At 41.8% G+C, this 25,452-nt stretch overlaps 1 protein-coding gene across 7 annotated transcripts in view; it reads right to left on the bottom strand.

The window, feature by feature from the left end:
* The window catches only part of FBXL20 (F-box and leucine rich repeat protein 20), a 69,288-nt gene that overhangs the window by 15,767 nt on the left and 28,069 nt on the right, over nt 1–25,452 (bottom strand). For 5 of the 7 annotated variants that reach the window (XM_077806555.1, XM_077806549.1, XM_077806551.1 and 2 more), the window contains 5 exons: nt 16,667–16,721; nt 7,744–7,818; nt 4,767–4,861; nt 4,131–4,199; nt 1,228–1,323 (listed from right to left, as the gene is read on the bottom strand). In XM_077806555.1, the coding sequence (XP_077662681.1) occupies nt 1,228–1,323; nt 4,131–4,199; nt 4,767–4,861; nt 7,744–7,818; nt 16,667–16,721 (390 nt within the window). The remainder of the gene's footprint in view (nt 1–1,227; nt 1,324–4,130; nt 4,200–4,766; nt 4,862–7,743; nt 7,819–16,666; nt 16,722–25,452) is intronic. The other 2 variants (XM_077806556.1, XM_077806553.1) reach the window with 1 other exon arrangement.

Raw genomic sequence — 25,452 nt, forward strand, 5'->3', positions numbered from 1 at the left:
AGAGCCGCTCTCCAGTGGTAGGCTCGGAAACCAGTAATTCAATAACTGTGGCACTCTGAAAAAAGAGGGTTGATCTACTGCATCCAGAGTCGGCCATGGGGCTGCGTCCCACTCCCTTGTCCAGAGACTGGGCTTATTCACAGTGTTATTGGTTGAGAGGCCTAGATACAGCCAAACCAACATTAAATCAGAATCAAAAGGGCTTCATTTCTGAAACATGGCCTCTGATTTTCCAGACACAAAGTTGTGCTTGAAAATAACTGCTTGCCCAAACAGAATGTACACATTCGATTTGCAGTCAGCATTTACATGTCTGTCTACCTACCAACTGTGATTGCAAATAACTGCAGGTACAAAACTGACCCTATAAAATTGGAGGCCAGATTGAAGCCCCTTTTTAAAAATAAAAAAAATTTAAAAAACCAGGCTCCAATTTCTGAAAGCTAGCTACAAAACCAAACCTCTCCCCATTCCTGTACTCTGATTCCTTTGATATCTCAATGCAGCCTCTTCGCTATTTTGTTTTCCTTCAGATTAGCCTTTCTATATTTTTATCCTTTTTAGATATATGAATTTGTCATTATTTAAAACCCACTTTACTCAAGTTTTTTTTGTTTTGTTTTTTTAATAATTTAGGCTTCACTCCCAACCTTCATCTTCAGGGGTCTCTTTTGCCTCCTTTTTTGTGTCCCAATCTCTTGTCACCATTGCCTGTCATTCCCTTCCATTTCTAGATTACTTGGCAATTACATTTAGTAGGGTTAAGTAGTTACCATGTCACCTAATCAGTTTAAGACAAGTAATCATGTGCCAGTCTTTATTTTGCAACTACAGGACACTTGCTATCTATGCAATGGGAGTTGTGTAATTCAAAAGTCAACTATTAACAAAAAGGTATTTACAAGGCATGTTAATTAAAAACTAAAAACACTCTGCCCCCTGCTCAAAAAATAAACAAACATTGAAACCTCAGTGCAATCCAATTATGCTACTGCTGCTAATCATTATCAGGACAAGGCATCTTCTAGTTAATTCCTGTCTGTTTGCAGACCAGGAGGCATTACCCAGCAGAGCTCAGCATTCACGTATTAGGTTTGGACTGCAATGCTAGTAACCTATTCACTCATTTCAAACTCCAGGAGGGGAGTTCAGAGAATAGGGGACATGGTGGAGCAAGCTATTTTGAATTAAACTGGTGCACAGGATCTCAATGCTGTCAGTTCCTACCTCAGTGCTTTTAGAGACAGGTTGGTTATGGAAGTGCAGGAAGCCAAATCAAGATGCCTGAGTTTAGAGCAGAACTTACTAAGGCTGGTACATGTCCTGAAAGAGAATATATATATATATAAAAAAATACTTCAGACAGACAACACATTTACCCATCAAAGACGTACACAGAAACGATAATGTATATTTTTCCATCACATGCTATGTGCACAAGTATATTCACATAAGCCCCGACTTAAAAAATAAAAGGATGGAGAATACTACATGGAGCAGGTATTGGAGGTGGACTGGTGGGAGAGAGGATAGAGGAAATGCTCTAAGCAGTCTATACGTATGTGAAGAGGATAGCGATTTTCTTCAAATTTTGAATCATTCAGCTTTCATTCAGGGATTAATTTTCTCAAAACCCAATGCTGAAGACCGTTCTATAGGATATTTCTAACATCTGCTACCAAAGGGGCCAAAATAACTCTTAGATCTGTACCCCCTACCCTATTTTCCCAGCTTGCTGCTCAAGGCTGTTTTGATAGTACTGAGAAACCTCTGAAAATGAGCAAGGAAAAGTACCAAGCATCACATGACTAAGGGCACATACTGCACACTAGCAACAGGAGCTGAGTGCTGGTAGCAGTCTAGAGTAGATGGAGCACATCCGAGGGGCTTGCTGTTTAGCTGGGACTTCAAACTCCCCGACACCAACGGCAGTGATTTCACCTGCCTAAGGATTCGTTTCTGAGGGAATAGCAACAAACTATGATTTTGTGCAGCAAGTGCCAACTGTAGGCAACTATGTACTGGGGAAAACCAGCGGCTTCTTTTATCAAAGCCTTCAGAATGATTATTCAACTAGTACAGTGTAGAAAGACCCACAAGTGCCTGAAATATACTGCGAGTGACAGCCAGCAATACCCCTTAAAAAAATAATCGTTGTAGTGAGGCCAGTCTGGAGGCCAGCTGAGAAACCCAGATGCCATCGCCAACCCAGCTATCTAGCTCCAATGGGCTGGCAGAAGTGCAGAGGTAGAGAGTCTGATCCCGCAAGACGCGGAGCATTCTGGCCTGGAAAATAAAGATGAACTATGGTTTTGAGTCACAGGACTATATTAAGGTTATAAAATAAAATGACTAGCAATACAAAAAGAAGTACTTCCACCTGCTAATTAATAACTCATCCCTACACATCTTTGTTGGCTATTGTTAGTTTTTGCAGGATGTGTTATCTCCAGTGGAAAGCCACATGAGATATGAACAATGACTAGGCTGCATTGTCTGCCCCCAGAAATATGAATTGTTTTTAAAAGCTGTTGTAACACTGATGCTTAGACGTTAACAGACAACAAAAATTCAACAACATGAAGTGAGGCTATTTCTTAACAATAGTTGCTACTTGTATCAGAAAAATACCTAAAAAATCTTCTTTTTAAGGGTTCCTTCAGTTGGCAGATCTTATTTGTCCAAGGACACAATCTGATTTAGTGGATTTCACCACTATTCATCTAAGAAGAGTACTTTAGGCCATCACACTTTCATTCTGAGACTGATCTATACTTTTAGATGAAGAATCTATAGGTAATCAATGCAGAAAGAGCATACATGTAACATGGTTCTTTCTGATCTCATTCCCTCATGTACTGCTACTGTAGGAAACATAAGAATCTTACAATTTTGTAAGTGATGTTATTTTAAGGAGTTACAAAAAGCACTTAAGCAGGAAAACAGCAAAGTGGCAGAGAAACTAGATAAAACTTTGATATATGCCTATTTCAAGGCAATCCCGGTGCAAACTAAAGCATAGATGACCAGCTGTCCATGGGAAAAATCTCAAATCTATGTGGAGTTGATGGAAAAGCAGAACTCCCCTAGCTCTTAACAGTCTGTGCTCGGCAATGTGGAAGTACGGCTTGACGTGCGTCACCACAACTGAGACACATTTTACTGATGACGACATCTGTGGTCCCTGGATATTAACCAAATTACGTCCATCCATACTCATAGCATTTATTAAAGAAAGTTAGCATTTAAGTACAGGAGGGTTAACTCTTGCCAACTCTTTTAGGAAGGTTCCTTTGCAAAGACATACACCCCCCGTAACTTCTCCCTGGTCAGGGCTAGCATAGGTAAGGATATGTGGGGAACTTCCTTTCCCCCCCCCCCCTCAGCAAAACCTTCAAAGAGAGAGATCCCTTTCCACCAAGACAGGCAGTCCTCTTCATACTCAGGTTCCCTCTGAGACCTTCTCCTTTCATCACAGAAATGAGAAGACCAAAGCCTCAGAGTGAAGCTACCCCCTACCATCAGCATGAAAAAGGGGGAAAAAAAACTGTACACATTGTAATTTAACAGACAGAATCACTCAAAGGAGAATCGGAACTCGAAGTATACAAGAGGTGGCAGATGAGCACAAGAACCATAAACTAAGCAACTGCAGCTGCTCAATGTGCAGAGAAATTGCAGTCTCCATAAATTCTGACCTGGGAGAACAAGGCTTTTTTGTTCCATTACAGAGTGAGCCTTACTGTTCTGAAGTGGACACTTTAGCAGCCTTTTCTGCATCTGAAAACATGAGTCATACCTGCCTAAAGAATTATTTCCTCAGCTATATTTTCCCCTTAACGTCAACAACCTAATATGATCATCTGCCTTGAAATAACAAGTGAGCCACTCGATGTAAGAGGTTTCCTGATGTCTTCAAATTTTTATCAGACCATAACAAGTCATTCACCTGGAAGTAGACCACTTACTCATACCACATTTAGAAAACAAATGGTACTAAGATAATTGGGTAGGACAACAGAGGAGAATTTGGAACCACTGCCTTCCATTCAGTTGAGACAGAATTCGTGTATGTTAATAATTACAAAGGTTAATATTCCAACATTCCCCCTAATAAACATGTTACTTACGTATCTGTGATCTTGGTGCAGCCATTTAGGTTCAATACTTCAATATTTCTGCAATTCTGTGCAAATGTCCTTCGTTAGAAAAAAAGATAAAAAACGCACTACTTTTCAGACAGTGTGTTTCCAGATGCTTTACCCTAATACTACAGAAATAATTAAACAAAAAAACAGGTACTGTTTATCTTGGGCTAACTGTTGATCCTCCCCACCAGCCTTTTACAGGTGAGCATCTCTCAAGGACATCGAATCAAACAGGCTACTGAATGCTGGGCTTAGAGGGCAACGCAGAGCAACGATGAGCTGTTACCCATATCTTGTCTTTGGAGTTCTCTCAGCCCGAGAGCAAGGGACAGAGGTTCAGGTTTCCAGTGCCAATTCCCCCAATATTGCAATACCATCATTTGACTCTATGCTGCTATTTTTTAGGAAGGGCTAGGGAGAAAGGCTCATATTTCAAACACACAAAGAATGATACGCATATTGTTCATCATTTACTTAAGCAATTATTTTTGGATGCATATTGTTATTGGTCTCACTCTAGCATGTTCAGGAGTGAATGCACCATTCCAGTCCTCTATGGAGGGGAAGGAGAACTATTCTTTGCTTCACAGTTAAGAGTAGAAGAAGCCATACCACTACCTTAATGCGTTGTCTCCCACGCCTAGACACCCACGCAGGCTTAGCTTTCGCAAGAAACCCCCACATCTTTTAGAAATATTCTCCACTACTCGCCCCTGTAAAAAGACAGGAAAAGAATTCCACTGATATCACTTCTTAGTTGCCACAGTCTCTTCTTTAAAGTTAAATTTACAACTTTGTAGATTAAAAACAGTCTGTATATTATTCCAGGCATAAAGGCCCTGAGCAAACACAAATTACCATCAAGGTACCAATATAAAACTGAAGGAGACCGATTCAACTTCTAAAAATGGACAAGGAACAATTACCCAAAACCAAAGGAAGAAAGCCGAGGCTAAGCAGTAGAAAAATCCTCAACAATCAGAGCTACTAGGCCGTGCAAGAAGTTACCCAAGGACGGCTGAAGTATCATTACTGAAGAAATACAACAAATCACAGAAACAACACGTGACAAGGATTTCCAATAGGCATGTGTGGTCATGAAAGATGTCAAGATTTTTGTTTTGGGTGACAGAGTGGAGATGAATAGTGTAGGGGAGTTCTCTTCTCTCACGGAGGAAGCATTTCAATTTTCCTCTCAAAGACATCTGGAGAAATGCAGTTTAATGTCATATTTTACATATGAGAGCGAGAGAGAGAGAGAAGGAGAATATCTCCCCAGAGACCCCAGGACAAATTTGAATTTTCCACAACTTTAGATGATGAAATGGTAAAGAGACCGAGGAGAGGAGAGAAAGACTATACAACTCTATCAGCACAAAAGTTTCAGTGTCCAGTAATATTTTATTCTCCTCCTCTGATCATTGGAGAATGGAAACGTCAATCACGTTCAAGTGTTAACTACTAAGAGTTTGTATTAAGAAATTTTTAATCCCTCCCTCCCAAACCAAAAATTTATGTGCGCAGTAGGGTAGCTGCAAAGTATTAGCAAGCTCTAAAGGGGCTATCAATCTGCTGAACCCCCTCATTTACCTTCCTTAAAACTTACTCTCTGAAGTACACTACTCTTGGAATGCCAACTGCAGCTAGGATGTGCTGCCAAAGTGTTGCAATGGCTGAAAGGGATAAAGGTAGGTAAATCCCATGCTGATTAGAGGCCTGGTCTACATTGGGGGGAAGGGGGAGAGAATCTAAGTTATGCAACTTCAGCCACTTGAATAACGTAGCTGAAGTCGATGTACTTAGATTGACTTACAGTGGTGTCTTCACGCGGTGAGTGGACTGCTGCTGCTCCCCCGTCAACTCCGCCTGCGCCTCTCGCAGCGGTGGAGTACAGGAGTCGACGGGAGAGCGCTTGGGGGTCAATTTATTGCGTCTAGGCTAGACGCAATAAATCGACCTCCGCTGGATCGATTGCTGCCCGCCGATCCGGTGGGTAGTGTAGACATACCCTTAGAAAAGGAAGGTTACAGAATTTTAAACCACGCATATGTTTGTATAGGCCCTCAGTGGCCTCACCATAGCTGTGAATATGTTTGGGATTGCAGAGGATTCAAATATATTTTAAAGAAAATGTAAAAGCTGCAAGTTTATCTTTCTTAAAGCATACAACATTTAGGACTTAGACAGCTTGAGAATGTCTTTTTAGGTTAAGGAACAGCAGCATTTTGGAGCATCTTGTATTAAAATATAAGCCAATGCTAGTGCACAAATACATATTTAGTACACAGATGAGTAAGAGAATGGGGAGACTTTAAAGCCATGTAAAACTGCTCAAGAAGGGAAAAGCCTAGTTTAAAATTCACAGCATTACTCTCTCCTTCTTGCACCGTCTAGATAAAGCACCATGGCTGAAAAGTTCTTTCCTTATTTTCTGCTCCTACCTTGGATCAGGGAACTCCAATGACCTCCCTGCACCTGTGTTAAAGTGAAGTCTTATCCCAGCAGAGAACTTTAGGAATGCTCTTACTAGTTTTACTTTCTCCCTTAATCAACAGACACATGTCTCAAGAAAGACTTGCTGTAGAGAGCAGAACCACATTTGCTTCCCTCCTTCAAACATTCAGGGCACCTGCCAAACACCATGAGCCTTTAGACCAGATTTTTCGGGTACACAATTTGCCATATCAGAGGCCAGTTTCTTTACGTCTATATGAGATGCTTAGACATGTCTGGCAGAGAGAGTACTTTAACGCTTCTGTCCACAAAGGCTGTGTAACTTGCAGCTTCTACCAGGACATCAAACAAGCCATTCTTATGTTTTTCAGTTTGTGTTGATCTACAATGCTGCTCTCCTCTCCCCATCTCCAAAAAAATAATTTTTAAAATGAGAATGTAACAATCTGATAAGGGTTTTAGTTTAGTTTGTTTCTGAAAATTCAGCCAGGAAGCATATAGGGACTTTAGTTTCCAGAACAGTATGACAACGTGAGGCACAAAGTTATCATTTCCTACATGGACTCCATAGTTTACTTCTAACAGATTTATCCAAAGTTACAAGAAGGCCTTCCCACAGAGGTACATCTTTTAGAACTAACTCAGAACTGGACACCTCTGGCATCTTCCAGATTTGTGTTTCCATTTCCAACAAAGGAAAACAGACACTAGAGACAGAGAGAAATTTAGTGTCTTAATGATATAAGTCCAAGTATACCAGATAAAAGCCATACTTGATTATATTGAGTTGGAGAGAAAAATCTAGACCAATACCCACCAGCAATATCTTTCAGCAAAAGCACATATTTACTCCAGTTATTTCTACTCTCTCAGTAAACAAAAAACTGCTTCTTTCAAATAAGTGCACATGTACACACACAAATACCATTCACTCCTGGTACAGTTAAATAGTTCTGTCCATTTTCAAAAGCTGAATGAATTGCCAAGACTATAAAGGCTCCCTGAAGCTAAGAAGAACTGAAATTAATTATTTCTATCTCCAGGGAAGGTGGAAAGGGTTATGCTGGGGGTCTTAATCTATTCCATACTGTAATTATGTTTTTAAACAAGAAAAATGGGTTTGTATGTCACTTAATTATACCTCAATATCCCTCTGGAAATCAAACAGGTCAATTCGCTGCCAGTTACTGCCATCCAGGGCCAGAACATTCCATGCCTTTATTGGGGAAAAAAATGTCAGTGCATGATTAATATGAAAAAAAATGCCAGTGGGAATCTAGTTACAATTTGTTCCTTTTAGAAACAACACTGTATCTCAAGTGAAAAAGCACCAAATAAATTACTGCAACAGATGAAAAACCCTTAGGTCAGCAATATCCTCAGTTCAGATAAGACTTACCACACCTACACAGTGCGCTCTTAATTCCTCATATATCACTGAACACTTAGGTAGGCAAGTCCAAGGTATCACTGAGATTATCCGCACACAAACGATATTTCCATTTATGGGCCACACACTGGACTTTTTATTTTGTATTTTAGAAAAGAGCTTTCCAATTGGAGAACATATACAGGGGTGACATATGGATCCCAAAGCATTTTACAAACATTAAACTTCTTAATATCCGTGCAAGGCAGATGAGTATCATGTTCTACATTTCACAGAGGGGAAAAGAGGCAGAGGCTAGCAGGTTGATTTCAGAGTCGTGGAGCATCCACTGATTCCACTGATAGCAGTGCAAGCTGTAGATACTCAGCACCTCTAAAAAATATCAGGTCACAGGTGACTTGACAAAGGTCACAGTGAGTCAGTGGCATAGCCAGGAACAGGCCTGGACCGCCTGACGGCTAGTCCCTCTGCCTTAAACAATAGACCACTCACTCACTATATCTTTTTCTGGAACTTCTGCTTCCTCAGTGAAGCTGTGTTCAATCACCAGCTCTCCAAGTTCCCTGATTTCCCATCCTTTCCTTCTACTCAATTCTTCAGTCACTTCACAATGCTGGATTTGTGACAGCTGAATCCCGAGAAACTGACCAAGGGTCACACACACTGGATGACATCACTGTAGCATCAAGCAGAAGGTGAAGTGGGGGATGTGAAAAAGGAAACAAACACCAGTCTCCACATACTAGCAACAGCAGCAAAGAAGAATGCTGAAGAGTCACAAGCAAAGATAGTTTGCTCATGTGAGCTCCAGCATGAAAGTTACAAGTCACTAAGAGTCTCACATATGTATATCTGTGATTTCTGAAGTGACCTGGAGCATGGATATAAGCAAATCCAATCAGTGTACAATGGACGGCGTTTAGAATTTTTGCTTGGCACCAATTTTGTGCTATTTAACCACAAAAAAAAGCTAAAAGGGATTATTACAGAGCCAGCTTAAAATGTGAAAAACAAGAATACTCAGAATGAAGGGAGAGAGTCTGTCCCTAATTCACATAGGTATTAAATAGGCCCCAGAACAGATGCTATACATCATACATGCTACAATGTCCAATAACAAAGAGGTAGGTCAAAGATGGAACCTTAACTTAGCCTTTCCTCACCTCTGCACATTTAAAATCAGATGCTTCTTTTTTTTTGAGGTTCTGGCTTATTTTTAGATCAGGAATCAAACTTTAGCAACTGAGACTATTTGTAGAGCATACATTGTTTTCAGCCAGCTAAGTTACTTACCTGTAACCAGAGTATTTCAAGATAAGCCTCTGCATATTCACATTTGTGGGATCAAGGCACCTGCACTGCAAACTTCCAGAACCTTTTGGAAAGCAGCTTCCATTGGGGCCACTCATCTTTCTCCCCCCCTCCAGGGTTCCAAGGATTTGAAAGGGGGAGTGGCCCTAACCTCCTGTCCCTCCACCACCACCACTAATTCAGGAATTCCTAACCTGAGACTCGAAGGTGGGCAGGTAGTGTGACTATGTAGAGGCTCATCTTGAAGATCTCTGGTTACAGATAAGCAACCTTCATTTCTTCTTCAAGTGGCCTCTGCATAGTCCCACTTGTGGGAGTTTAGCAAGCAGTACAACCCCCAAGAAAGGAGGCTGCGGACTTGTAGGTAAACAAGGAATGCAGAACTGCCAAACAAGCATCAGCTCTGGATGCCAGGGCAGGAGAAGCAACCAATCTTGCTCCCCCAAAACAAGTCTAAATGAGGGAACATTTTTGCTAAACGCATGTATAGTTCCAGTATCAGTAATGCAACATGATGCCATGAAGACACAGCGACGGCATGCCAAGGACACTCCCTTTGTCCAGGATGAGGAGTGATAATTCCAGGAAGATGAAGCCCTGTGAAGTCATAATTGTGAAACAGATGAGCAACCTTTGGACCATGACAGACTGGCTCCTAGACTGTCAGTTCTTTTTCTCCAAGGGACTGGGAAACATGTAGATAAGCTGTGGCCTGATACAATAACAAATTCCTCTGAATATGCAGATGTAGGATACATTCAGGGAGGCAGGTAAAGGAGGCCCAGAACAAAGACATTCTAGCAGTCTGAAAGAGGTGGAAATCTCAGACGACATCTTAGACTGTTGTCTACACACAGACAGATACCCAACCATTCACAGCGAGTAGTCATGACAGCCAGGCATTTAATGGAACACTTTCTGCCAGAGCATGGCCAAATGATAGGGCACATTTTTACTGAGAGAGGTATTCTTTTACTCTAGTCAAAGCTATGTGTAAAGGGACAGATACAGGACTATGGCACAGAAGGGTGCTATTACTAGTACCCTTCAGAAAACAGGAGAGTTCTGTTTCTGGAACCCAGAGGTGAACACGATGAATCTTAGGGAGTTAGCACAGCCAGACAGCATTTTGCCCTGTGCGACACAGTCCTATTGTCCACATTATACAATAGGTGTCAAGTCTCTTTCACATTGTGGCCAGGAAACAAATCTCACACACCACTAAGTGTAGGTGATGGAAGTCTCAACCCTTATGTGCAGCTGTTCCTTCCAAGATGAGAGGAATCAAACCTATGTTTACTGAGAATTCCAAAAGTGCTGAGTCAACTGCTTCATTAGACTCCAAGTCTATTTCTTCCAAGGAAAGCTTGGTAATGCTAAGGATGGGCACCCCTATGTGTTTCTAGAACCCATACAAGGGGCTAAAAAAAGGACACTACCCAATCCTATACGCTGCGTACTCCATGGTGGAACCGGAAGCAGACCTGAAAAGTCTCCTTTCTGGCTTAGAACTGAAGGTAGGTAGCCCAGAGCCCAATAATGTTCTAACAGAATTTCCTCCTATAAGAGCTCAGACACATGGATCCAACCAAATATTATGATGTCAGCTTCAAGAAATATCACAATCCCTCACAAAAAACTCTTAATGTAAAATAGGACCTACAGTGCACTGCATCTTATTTGCTGACCCTTGGCAATGCGCCTTTTAAAACAAGTATCTCTTTTTTTGCCTTTGAATTCATGGGTTGCAAAGTGACTCAGTCAATAGGCCATCCTTTCCGGAGCCTCAGATGGATCCTGGGACACTGCATCCTGTTCCTCATATACAGGCTGTGTTGCAAAGAAATCTCTAGATCCGTGAATCTCAGAATCGATAGAACTGTGATGGGTATAGCACCCTCACAACCTAAGGGAGCCTCTGAGCCTGGCATCAGTTCTTAGCCTGTCAGATTCTTGTAAATTCTCTAAGTTCTTGGAAAGCTGAACCGGCCTTTAGGAATGGGCTGGGAGCCCAAGAGAACCTCAACAGTCCCTACCCAGAACCAAGGGGAACTGACAATTCCACAACTAAGTAAATTGGCTTATACAACGTCTCACAGTAAAAAAGTTTAAGAACAGACCAATCCTCCTTTTCTCACCTCCAGGGTAAGGGTCTGACAGATGGAGCATTGAGAGGGGAAAACCTTCACCCAGGTAAGCAGCGCATCCAACAAATGCATCTGAAGATGACTGAACAGGAAGCACAATGTGAAAATACTGTGCTGTAACAGAGACCCCCCCATTCCAGACCTGATTAGAAGCTTGCAATGCATTTCCCCTTTCTAGTTTGTGAGGGCCTCCAAACTGATCTGCTTGCTTTTGCCACTATGTTGGGCACAGAATCAGTCAGGCAAGCAGTTCTGCAAGGATTGTGGTGGTGTAACAGCAGAGTCCAATGACCTGGGCAGATCTGGGGCCTCAGTGGTACAGAATTCTTAGTCAAGTGACTCAGCAGTAACAGATGTCAGCTCCCCATGCTGGCTAGATCCCAGGTAATCAGACCCCTTCTCGGCAACTGTGCTCAGCAGTCCTTCATGTGTGACTGCTCCATCTGGATTCAAGTTCTGGCCCTACCTCCAATTGGATCCAAAGCCAAACATGGCTTTTTTTTCCAGGGTGGGTGGGGGTAATTCTAGATCTGTGCTCTGTTTGAATTCAGGTTTTGCAGCTCCCAGATCCATAGTAGGCCACCAGATCTGGATCAAGATTTTACAGCTCTGGATACATGCTAAGCCACCAGATCTTGGTTTTGCAGGCCTAGATCCACACTAGGCTGCTGGACCTGAGCTCTACGGATCCAGATCCATTGGAAATTGAATCCAACAGCCAGAGAGCCAATTTCGGCACATAGCTAGGTATCCAGGTCAACCTGGACAGACGCAGAGACTTTTATAGTGACCAGCCTGAGATGCCTCCCATGTGCATGGGTGCGAGAGACAGCCAAACCCATTCCTGCAAGACAATCATTGAAGCTGACTGCGAACTTATTCAGTGTCAGCTTAGCTGACTGGAGGAACCTCCCCACTGTGAGCAGGCCCAATCTGCTCCTGTGTCCTGACAAAGCCCATGCTCGACAGGCATTTCCTCATGTCTTTTAAAAGAAAAACCTAGCTAAAGGATAACTCAGTACAAACAAAATTTGCCTCAAAAAGGTAGAAAGAGAAAAAAGAAAAACACTGACAGGAAAAGTGTCGAGGACACCGTGCGATCTGAGCTTGCTGCATCTTTGGCATTTAGAAAGGGACTGAGGGGTAGTTGGGGCCACTCCCCCTTTCATACTCCCAGAACTCATTAGGATGGGGGCATGAGACGAGTGGCCTCAATGGACACTGCTTTCTGGAAGCTTGTGGCACAGGTGCCTTGATCCTACAAGTGGGAATATGCAGAGGCCACTCAAAGAACAATGGACTTTAACACACAGAGACTATATATTTAAGGTTCAAATTGTTAACTATATCTCCATGGGGAGGACTCCTAAAAACCTAGGTGCATTCTATATGCTAAGAGGACCCTTCTTGGAAGCGGGGGGGGGGGGGGGGGGGGGAGGGAGAGGAGGACGACTATATAAATGTGCCCAGTACCTACAGTGCAAAGGTTTGATGTGTGTGACCCCACTGCTCCTCATGCTGTTCATAACTCTCTCATTGTTATCTTGTGCTCCCCACTTTCATTTGTTGCATCTGCCTGTTATCTAATCTTATACTTTGACTGAAAGCTCTTCAGCACAAAAAGCATCTTTGTGTAATGTGCTTTTACCATGTATAGCACAATAGGACCCTGAACCCAACTAGGGCTCTTGGGTGATACTGCAATATAAATTAGTAAGTGTAAGGATGGCTGGGACTAAGCAGGTTTCAATAGCTAGGGAGGGAAAGAAGGGGAAACAGGGAGAGTTTATAATTAATATATTGACGGTTAGCTTCCTTATACTATTTGCCACATCTATAATATTTTGAGACCAGATTTCCATGATAAGGTCAATGCAGGCAGATGTAGTTGGGAACCTGTATTGGAAGTCTCTGCATCTCGAAGATTACCTCAGAATGACGGAAAAACTCCATCATATTTGGAACAAACTATCACTGCCAAGAGAAGCACCTTCCTGCTTTGAAAGGACTGAGAGTATGCACTGTGGGGAGAGACTAATTTCCTACAGGCCATTAAGTGAAAAGATTCAATCAACACTAAAAATTAAACTTCTCAGAAAAAAGAATTAAGAAATTTCAGGGAGTTTTGGGCATTTCTCCTTAGTAAGTCCAATCCACTTTCATTAAAGGTTCTTCCACTATAAAGCTATTTGATATGTCAAGTTAGTGTCTCCCAAGTTCCAAAACTTCATCACTTATCAGTATTTCTCCACAAACTGGGGTTATGGAAGCAGAAAGGGGGTGAGGATGACATTGCAACCTTGCTGAAGCCCTAAAGCTTCCTATTATCTCCTTGCTCTTCTTACACACACACACACACACACACACACACACACACACACACACACCCCCCGTCCCTGGAGTCATGCCAGTCATGATTTTCACAGGAGTGCATTTCCTCTTCTCCTTACTTTTACCCTGATGGTTTCTGCATGGACTTGCAATGCTGAGAAAGAGGCATCATTGCTAGAAGATAGATCTGGAGTCAGGGCTGAGGGTAACTGTACCAAATAAGCATGATATGCCAAGACAAGCACTTCCTGTGTATTCACCATGGCTATGAAGGCCTTAATACACACTGTAGGTTTGGTCTCAGTGCCACTTTTGATTTAGCTGGCATTGGTGGTGCTGGGCAATGAGGCTGAGGAGATGTAGACCTTGAGATGGATATAAAAGGTGGTGCCAAGGCCGGAGCAGCAAAATGAGTCTTGGGTCCTCTGCAGAGGTCTTTGGCGTAGAGACTGGTTTCAGTACCCTCAATAAGCCCAGAGTATCCGGTGTAGGCATAGAGAAGCCAGATGAGTCCACAGCTCGAAGCTTCTCTCTTCTAGTGCAAGGAGTGATGATGGCATGGCAAATTGCACACTGGGTTACCAGAGAGTCTCCTGAGGCCAGTGCCTTCTCTGTCTGCGTGAGTCAGTCTCTGGTATGACTGCCAAGTGCATTTCTTGAAGCCCTTATGAGGGTCGGTGTCCTAATATGGCCCAGGTGAGGGGCCCAAGGTTACAAGGACAAGATGTGTAAGCTAAACTATCCTATGCTACTCTAACCACAAGAAAAATAAGCTAGACCAAGGCCACAAAGTAAGTTCTGTTTACACTAGGCTGCACAGGAACTGAGGCAGGTGCAGGGAGGAGAGGGGGGGCATGCCCGTAGAGTAGGGCAAGTATGACTTTGCATGAGATCTCTCCCATTTCCCCTGGGGACAAGGTTTTATAAAGCAGTTCCACAGCTCTATGGCAGAGATGCCATATTCCACAAGCGGGAATACACAGAGTCCTCCAAAGAAGAATCCATTGTTAAAGTTTCACCTCATTAATAAAATGCACTTTGCAAAACATTTCTGTAGCACCACGACCGCTTTTGTTCACTTTAAAAAGTGATTTTTTCAAGAGAAGAAACTGACAGGCTTTTAAAAATATGTATTACTTACCCTGTGAGTGAGAACAAGTAATTGGAGGCCTGTAGCTTGTGTTTATTAAATGCAAAAAGGTACATTAAAGTAATGATATGATTGCAGTTTTAAATACATAAGTCATAAAATATAAAGTTACGTTCTCACAACACCTGTAACTCTGCCTTCATTCTATTCATAATACCCAATCACACAAGTCATGCACTGAAGTTACCATTACAGTATGATGAAATACTGCATATTGCATGCACAAGGAGGTAGAGTTTACAGTAGCTGATGGAACCATAATGGTATTAATGGAGTTGTCTGATTTCTGTGCATTTAAAATCTCAATTGTGATATTGCTTTTATGTCCTGTTTTTCATTTAATTACTCCCCCCCAAACCAGGAAAATATGAAGTGGAAAAGAAATGTGCCAGTGGACTTAATTCATGGTACAGAGTCAGACAATGCACGTTGTAATGTGTGATCCAGTGAGAGTACTATACATTTGCGTACAGGCTAGACTGAGCAATATTTTCACATTAAAAGAAGGCTGCATATCATCTGTCTTTCTGAGCTCCAATGTGTTCACAGGTGCCCAGTGAAAAGGCAAGGGTGTGACAAAATGGGAATAATAGATAAGATGGGTAAATGCCTTTGGAAGCCTATGTGAGCCAGTTAATAGCCAGAGTTGCTCCTTTGAGAAAATGAAGTCATCCTTAGCATAAAAATCTAGTAGGATCCAAACACATGATTATGACCATCGTGTCTAGGGGCTGGGTGGTGTCTTCAATTGCAAATAAAAGCAATTTATAATATCATTTTTGTATTATTGAGGGCTACCATTAAGAAAAGCAAGTCCATGGACAGCGTATCATCAAGTGGACCCAAAACTATTCAGCTTTCTCCTACAGAGTCAGTGGATACTGGGATCGGCCAATAAGGTAATTCCAATATACTAGTGACTCCACAGACAAGGATTTTTATATAAGCATTTAGAACTAGATGATTCATTACGGTAATTTTTCTGTGAACAAGATATGTGTCTTATTAGATGATAGCAAGATAAAAAGCAGAAATCCTGGACAAGAGTCCATAAAACAAGTCTAGTAGCTCCGGTTGAATTGGCATTCGAGTTACTGGAAGTTTCACACCCATTTTCCCTCAAGGAGTCTCGAGTTGAACTATGTTTGCTGAGTTGCATGAAGTTACGAACTACTTTACTACTTAAACACTGAATGAAATACTCCGGTCTCCTTCCATCTATATTTCCATCAGCTACATTGGAGCAGAAGGATAACTGTTCATTGGGTTCTCTTTGTTGTGTTAAAGTTTAATTCATGAACATGGTACATCTGCATTCAAAGCCCAGATATTAGCACAACTCATTTAAAAACATCATTCAGCTAACGTGAATTGAACATTTTCCCCTGTTTAAAGCAGCCCTTCTGTACCCCATCTAAAAACTGTTCAGAAAACATGTTTTTTAAAGTATTGATGTAGCTGACTTTTCTTCTTCAATAGGTCCTTAGCTGCCACCAAAGGGATATAGCTAGACATTCAAACCCACTCACTGCTGTGGGAAATACCAGAAACTCCTGGCATCACTAGATTAACTATGGAGAAAGAGGAATATGTATAAATAGCTGAGACATTCTTTGAACAGAGTTTGCTGGCATGTTCTTCCCAATCTGAGATAAAGAGGGCAATCTGGAAATGTCAGAGTCAGAAGAAGAAGAATAGTGCTGATAGATTTTAACTGATACATAAAGATTCTTACCCTGGAAACCTGAGCACAACGACACAGAGTGACCACATCCAGAAAAGAGAATATTCTGTAAAGAAAACAAAGAGAAAACTTTATTTATAAAAAGGTATTTTGGTTATTTGCATCTAAAAATAAAAAAAGTGGAAAGCTTAAAAAAAAGCTTGAAGATAGAGAACTTCTTTGTAATGCAGATGAAAGCTTGACTGCAAATAAAAGTGCAGAACAAGCAGTTAACAAATGAAAGCAGAGTCCCAGATATTGGACTGCTATGAAATATTTAATCTTGTACCTTGTAGTATTTGCTGACAGAGTAAACTAAATGATTATTTATCGAAACAGACGCTTCCTGCTACCTTGTAGCTCAGCAGTCAGAAATGTTCAATTAGTTAAGGAAATAGCAGGATAAAGAGTTATAGTTCAACACAAGAGAACAGTTGTACAAAATCTGTTTGTTTACCAGTGAAAAATCCCTTTATCCTTAACAGTTGCATAGCTCCGATGGCACTCAGTGGAGTGAATAACAAGTTAAACACCTCAGTAAAATATGAGGATCTGGTCCCACTTCAGGAATTTATATATAATTTCCTGCGATAATTAAGAATTAAATACTACAATATGAGAAATGATTAAAAGCATTGTCGTCCTCATGCCCCAAGGATGAGGTAAAAGGAGTATCTTGCTTTGAAATAGAAGGTAAGTGCAATTTGCATAAAGTCAGCCGAGTTCATTAGTGTGCCTGTGTAATTGTCTAGGTCACATGTGTTAGGAGTGAGATGGCTGGGTCACTCCTACATGGAATGCCATTCCTTTGCATGAGGGCACTCCTAAGTATTCTGAACAGCTTGGTGCATAGAAGTCCATCTACTTATTGCCCTATTTATCAGAATCCTAGAAGCAGATTGTTGTACTTTGTTATTTTTCACTGGGCTCAGTTTTTCTACTCTCAAGTCATTTAAACATATACAAACGAAGTACAAAATCCACTTAAACTCTGAAGAAATAAGGTGTTAAACACTGTTGAGAACCACTGGTCTAGCAGTAAGAGATGGGAAGACAAGCAGACTAACTGAGGAGAAGGGCGCAAAAGCATGGTTGGGGAACACTTGGAGTTTGGATCAAATAGAGATCAAAAAGACATTAAACAGCAAATGCTCATGATGGCAACTATAAAATTGAATTTATCACTCGGTCAATAGTTTATTGCAAAGATAAGACGTATTTAGTTAAGAGAAAAGACAGTACACATACCCATGCATATATGAAATGTGTGTATTAATATTTAAAATTGAAGAGTTTTTAGAAAGAAGGAAACTTGTTAACATTTGCATTATATAAGGGTTAAGGGGATAAGCTATTTTTTTTGTTACTCTGACAGGTAACTATTTACAAGGTATGGTCCGTTTACTTTCATTCAAGGTGCCTTTGTTACTGGAGTAAGTGTTTATATAAGGTTAGAAACATCAATGACTAATTTAACCCTATTCACCCCCAGATTTTGTCTACTGTATGTGGCTGTAGGGGATTTGTGGGTCAATTGAACTATTAAATCCCAGAATTTTCTGCACACACTTGAGGCATCCATTTTTTCCCTTTTACATAACAGGATTAGTTTTATTGTGGAAATATCTAGGTAATATTTTAAAACTGCTGTGATTATTATGCAGGCTTTGCTAGTGAGGAATTTGGTTAGACAATGTAGCCGATACACATCAAAGAGTTTCAAGGTGCCACAAAGAAGACAGAACTTCACAAACATAAATGCTCCCGAGCATTAAGCTAACCCAGGAAAGATGGGGCACCTAAAGACTCAATGCACCCCAACGCAGCAGGAAGTTGCTGCCATAATTACTGCCAGACTTGAACTAGGAGGAACCTGGGATGAGAGCTGAGGGCACTGCAGAAGTTGGGCAAGGATTTGGAAACCCTCCAGCAAGTTATTCCCCTCCTTCACCCCTAGTTTACTTCAGAAAACTCCTTCTCACTCCCAAGCCTCACCAACTTCTGATCTTTCTCCAGATGGGCTAGAGAGGAAGCTAAAACTGAAAAGAAACAGGAGTGAAGAGGCAAAGGCTGATAGTAAGGGGGTGGAGTAGTACCTTTATATAAAATGGATGATTGACAAATCTCTCTGCCTACTGCTTCCAGGTTGGCGGACACAGATACTGCAACAGTTGGGACCATGAGGTGCTCAAATGAACAGTCCTTTAGCATAAATAGGAGGGGGCTGGCAGCACGGTGTTCTTGGTAAGGTGTCCATTGTTCTAGGCTTCACTTACTTCCTTTATTTGGGAGAGCCTGGATACAGTGACCTTCAAGGAGATCCTGCAAGACTCAGTTCATCCCTCCCCAAGAGGGTCTAGGACAGTGGTTCTCAACCATATGCGTCCCACAATGTGTTATGTGGACTGCATCCAATATTATCTGTATGGCCCTGAGGATGTCACATGGGCCGCTGCTGTGTGCTGATTGGGCAGCAAGCAGCCCAGGTCCGCAGGTTGAGAACCTCTGGTCTTGGTGTAAGAGGTGGAAAGACAGGCTGGTTAACTCAGGAGAAGGGGGCAAAAGCAAGGTTTGGGAAACACTCGGAGTTTGGAAAATATTGTGGGTAGTTTGTTTTTCTTTGCATGATTTATAAGCCTGGCAAGATCCCTGGGCTAATGTGTTACAGAAACTGTTTTATATTAATTGTGAAATGCATCCACAGCCTGGGATTGTGCAATTTATTCTCTGCATCTAAGTCAGCGGTAAAGCTGGGGGGAAAAGGCACTTAAAATAATGAACAAACACGTACTGCTGACAAATTCCACTTTACATCATGTAAGAATTAGGAGGCGTTATCAAGGCTGCTGCTGCTGCCAACAAACCAGCAGGACAAAGCAGTTTATGAACATTAATGTCCATGCTTTGTATTCAAAGATAGTACAATTATTTTCACAAGGTAATCTGTAAGTAGCAAAGCCATGGGTTTGAAATTTTTCAGAAGTGGAGACTGGCAGCGTGGAATGACATGATATGCTACAGCAAATAGCATTATCAAAAGAGAGTGAAAAACTTTGACATCATTATCAGTGGAAGCATGTCTGCTGACTACCTTGAAAGGAAATAAGCTATTTATCACATCCACTTCTCATAAAGACAGACAAAAATTAATTCAGACGTGTGCCTCGCTGGAGGTCTCATTTGTCAACATGCTGAAGGTCACCCTCATTAGCCATTTTGTTTAGCTTTGCTGTAGGAAATAGGATTGCAAGCCCTTGTTTTCATTAACCTTGTGACCTCAGGTGCTCAGCAACTCTGCACAGGCTCTTAAGTAGCTCTTTCCTGGACAGAGGAGAGAGGGGAGCGCAGCATGGGTGTGACAGAACAATAAGAAGCCTACAGCAGAGCATTGAGTGTTTTATCAGCAAAGCAGTTAAGGCCTTGTCTACCAGGGAAAGGTTTTTCAGTGTATTTTCCCGTTATAACTACAGCAAAAGAGTGCTTCTACACAGCTTTATTTATGCTGTCTTAAGTTACTTCCCTTGTGAATCATTGCATGCACAAAGCTCTGCGTTTTTTGTGTTTTTTTTTTAAAAATACCCACACAGCATTCTGGGCACATATCCCATGGTGCAGTGTTCTGCCACTGGATTCTACATATTCTATGATTTTTCTCGATGCAGTGTGAAATGCCAACCAGAAGTCTGTGGCTTGGGTCAAACTAAAACTCCCATAATTCATCTGTTTTCCGCAAGCCAGCATCATTTCTACGCAGCATTGAGGAAGCCCTACTGACTGCAGTGATCTGGACAGTCATTTACATAAACAGGCTCTTCCACATGTATGGACAGTTGTGTAGCCAGATAGCTTTGAATGAGTAGGGAGACAGCCACTGTCATGCCTCAATGATGCTTATGCTTAACAATCCGACCCACCTTGTAGCTTGGACACTGGTTACTTTCTCCAGACCTGAAGAAGAGCTCTGTGAAGCTCAAAAGCTCGTCTCTTTCACCAAGAGAAGATGGTCCAATAAAAGATACTACCTCATCTACTTTGTCTCTCCTATCCAGAGACCAACACTACAACAACACTGCAAATACTCTTTTGGCAGCCAGTCCACAGCAGGGTGGGAAAAGAACACTTACTTATTCTACAGTAACTGTAACACTTCAAGACATCAGAGTCTGAGTGGATTTCGCTATAGGAGCACATGGGCCTCCTGTGCACAAGAGGATTCTCTCTTTTTGGCCGAGCAGATCCGTTGGGGCAGTGCATCACCCTGGGCTGCCTCATGCGCCCATCCAAGGGCATAAAAGATGGAGCACGGGCAACCTTCCTCCAGTTTCTTTGCAATAAAAAAGGCCAGTATAACTGAGGATTTCTAAGAGTGGGAAGGAAGAGAAGGCAGTGGGATCCACATTGACTATATCATCTCGAAGGACCACAGTTACTGCAGGGTAAGTAATAATCCTTTCGGTGTTAGTGTTGACCCCATTGTGGGACACCTGCAAGCAACATCTCCTGAGGACAGTGGGAATGAGGAGTTCAAGCTGAATCAGTTGAACAGCGATTGAAGTACTGCTCACCTGGCAGCCAAGTCCAAGGCATGGTGTTTAACAAAGGTCAGTGAGTTGCCACCTTACAGATTTGATACCGGCACATTCTTGAGGCAGATGGAGGACACTGCTTGTGTCCTGGTGGAGTGAGAGGCTCACCAGCCAGCTAACACAGCGAGATACGCTGTTATCCATTTCAATGTTCTCTGTGAAGAGATGGCTTGACTTTTAAAATGTCTGGCTATGGCTATAAACAGACAGGGAGACAGTTTGAATTGTTTGGTCCTTTCAATATACATTCATAGATTCCGAGGCCAGAAGGGACCACTGTTATCTATTCTGACCTCCTGTGTAACAGGCCAGAGAACTTCACCAAAATAATTCCTATCTTTTAGGGTGTGCAATTTCTCATTTCCCAGCAGAGAGCATTCTTTTTCCCAAAACTAAGGTAGGCTGACTGACTGGTCTAGATGAAAATTTTAGACCACTTTCTGCACTATTTCAGGAAGGTCCAAATTAAAGTAGTAACCAAAAATAAGGGGGGTGCAGGAGGGCTGGTTATGACAGAACTTGTCTAGAAGAGGAGTATGAAGCTCAAAAGAAAAGTAGCAGATAGGAGACTTACCAAGTTCTATCTCACTGCCACAGGTAGTCAGAAGGAGCTGAGGGAGGGTTGCAATCACTTTATCCTTTATGCAAAAAGAAAAAGAGTACTTGTGGCACCTTAGAGACTAACCAATTTATTTGAACATAAGCTTTCGTGAGCTACAGCTCACTTCATCGGATGCATACTGTGGAAAGTGTAGAAGATCTTTTTATATACACACAAAGCATGAAAAAATACCTCCTCCCACCCCACTCTCCTGCTGGTAATAGCTTATCTAAAGTGATCACTCTCCTTACAATGTGTATGATAATCAAGTTGGGCCATTTCCAGCACAAATCCAGGTTCTCTCACACACCTCCTCCCCCACACCCACAAACCCAGCAGGAGAGTGGGTTTGTGGGTGGGGGGGGGGGGCGCGGGGGTGAGAAAACCTGGATTTGTGCTGGAAATGGCCCAACTTGATTATCATACACATTGTAAGGAGAGTGATCACTTTAGATAAGCTATTACCAGCAGGAGAGTGGGGTGGGAGGAGGTATTTTTTCATGCTTTGTGTGTATATAAAAAGATCTTCTACACTTTCCACAGTATGCATCCGATGAAGTGAGCTGTAGCTCACGAAAGCTTATGTTCAAATAAATTGGTTAGTCTCTAAGGTGCCACAAGTACTCCTTTTCTTTTTGCGAATACAGACTAACACGGCTGTCACTCTGAAATTTATCCTTTATGCCCTTACACAGAAGCATGAAGGACAAACTCTGCTAATCAGAAAATTTCAATCTCATATGCACAAGGCACATGCACACCTGCTGTAGGGTCCACACCGACATACTGGAAGTATGACCGCTTTTTTCAACCTCATTTTCTGGTCCTAACATGCATTTCATTATTACACCCAGCTCTGGCTCCAGTACTGGGTGTTCAGAAAGGAATCCAATACCTTGTCTGAAATCTTTTAATAAATCCTCAGCATACAAATGTCATACTTAATTTGAGGGAAGATATCAGCCAATGTATCAGCCATCATGTGAGGACTACGGGCATGTTGGAAGCTAGGAAAATACTTTTATTGTCTCTCTGGATTCTTGTTACATGAAGCACACGTATCTATAGAACACAACCACAGCTAAACCATAAGGCAAGCTCACTTTCCACAAATTATAATTCTTCTTCCTCCATAGAAATTCCAAGCCATTAATAAATATTCTAGTAACAGGACCCAAGGTATAAAAGATGCTAACATGGCTGACAATTGCCCCTTTCGCCCTTGAGGGTACACCTCTGAGGTCAGAGTAAACAAAAGCACATGAAAAGTTTTCCTGATCCTAAAAGTCCATCTCTGTATGGTCCAATATACGTAGATTACAGGGTTCTTAATCTTACTTTTCATTTCTCTTGCCACACCTCCCTCAATAGCCTCCCTGCACTCTTCTTGTAGGGTTTTTGACTGCCCAAGCTAGACTGGTTGCTTGGGAGTGGTTGCCTGACAATGACTAGGTTCATGGAAGACAAACAAATTTAAAATCATTCTCTTAAATAGCTAATAAGATTACTCTTGGGTTTTTTTTTTAAAAAAAAAAAAAGCAAAAAGCAAAAAAGACACTTCTAAATGCTGTCTGCACTACTTTTCCCCTAGTCTTTTCTCACTGATACCAAAGAACAACTCAGCAGAATCAGACTATGAACGAATACTGTTTCAGCAAGTCACTGCTCTGCTGTGCACATTGGCTGCTTCACAACTTGGCTCAAGCTTGTAGCACCTCACAGTTGCTGGAGAGAACACAGGAGCACACTGAATGCCCTGAAGTTCGTTTTCCAATGTAACTCCAAGGACAGGCTTTTCTCCTCAGAGAAACTGCTAGAGGGGAAAAACAGGTTGCCCTGCATGGCTAAGCAATGATGAAACAGGGTTCCTCCTTCAATACACACACAGTATGGGTCATAATTAAATACTGGACTTCTCCTCACCCTGATCTGAATTATGCAGTCTGCACAGTAGAAACAGAACATAAAAACCCAAGCATAGATAATCCAACCCTACTTAAAACAAACATTTTTTGTTAATATCCCATGACTGGTTTAAAATGAGACTGTACAACAGGGAAGCATTCTGTGCTTTCAGAAGTTTGGAAGAGATCTAACTAGTCCTTTCTAGATCCTACATATAGCAACGTTCATTTACTAAAGAGAGGTTTCAGAGTAACAGCCGTGTTAGTCTGTATTCGCAAAAAGAAAAGGAGTACTTGCGGCACCTTAGAGACTAACCAATTTATTTGAGCATAAGCTTTCGTAGCTCACGAAAGCTTATGCTCAAATAAATTGGTTAGTCTCTAAGGTGCCGCAAGTACTCCTTTTCTTTTTACTAAAGAGAGCCACCTCTTGGAGTTGTTCCAAATTATTTTGGAGGATATGCCTCTGGGCATAAAAATGTTGTACAAAACATCCTTCTAGTTCACTGTACAGCTCTACATTGTTATTTACTAGGCTAATAAAGATAGCTATCAGTCGGAATCAAACCTTGAGAAGTTGGTTAAAAAAATTAGCAGGTTATTTAATAGTATATCTGCATGAAGACTCTTCTAGTTTTGATTTACTGGATGAGGAAAATCAGCTATAATTTCAAACAACCATGAAAATACTCATTTTGCTTTTAAGTTCTACACAGCATATTTATTTTGATGAAATACATCTGCTAACATTTGACTGCTATGTTGTCGTACTTGGCCTTTTCCCCCCTCACAGAGGAGTGGCAGCAAGAATATAATCCATGCCGTTTAATTTCTGTTCAAACAGTCATTGGAGGGGGAGAGGCAGACACTTATCTAAATATTATCAGCATTAACCCAAGTCAAATCTGTTTCCTATGAGAGAGATTAAGTAATTCCATTGGAAAGCAACAAATTATGACCACCCTTCAATAACAGTAGGACCAAGGGGTTTCCGAAAAGCTTTGTGAAAGGACAGGATACTGCTTGCTCTGGTAGTACTAGCAGAGTCTACAGCAAGGTAAGTCGCCAAAATATATTCTATGAAGAAACGTCCAGCACATTTCTATCGTTCCAACTTTTTCAAATCCAGTCAGGATTTTCTGAGAGATTCTTTACTCTCTCCCATCACCACCACCATTTCCTCTGACAACACTGAGAGTTTTGCCTTTGACGTCAAGGTGAGCTGGATGAGGCCTTTAAAGATATGCAGCTGTCAAAAGGCTACCATCCAATGTATCGCTTTGACCTTCAACCCAGCCTATTCAAGTCATAAGAACAGCCATATTAGGTCAGACCACAGGTCCATCTAGGCCAGTATCCTGTCTTCCGACAGTGGCCAATGCCAGGTACCCCAGAGGAAATGAACAGAACAGGTAATCATCATGATCCATCCCGTCGCCCATTCCCAGCTTCTGGCAAACAGTCAAGCTCTGTTCCCTTCCTATTAAGTTGGTTCCTATGGCCTGACCAAGTAGGCACAGACTACGGTTTGCTGAGCCTCCAACAGGTGAGCCATTCAATTGTGTTCTGTTCTTCACTCATTTGGAGCAGAAATAAAGCTACCGAAGGAGAAATCAATATGGAGGAAGATGCAAAGCCACTGCGCTGTATGCTGAGACAAGGCAGGAGATTATGGGGCAGCAGAGCGGGGACTGAACAGAAGGCAAT

The sequence above is a fragment of the Eretmochelys imbricata genome, chromosome 27, assembly GCF_965152235.1.
Source record: "Eretmochelys imbricata isolate rEreImb1 chromosome 27, rEreImb1.hap1, whole genome shotgun sequence".
Taxonomy (NCBI): Eukaryota; Metazoa; Chordata; order Testudines; family Cheloniidae; genus Eretmochelys; species Eretmochelys imbricata.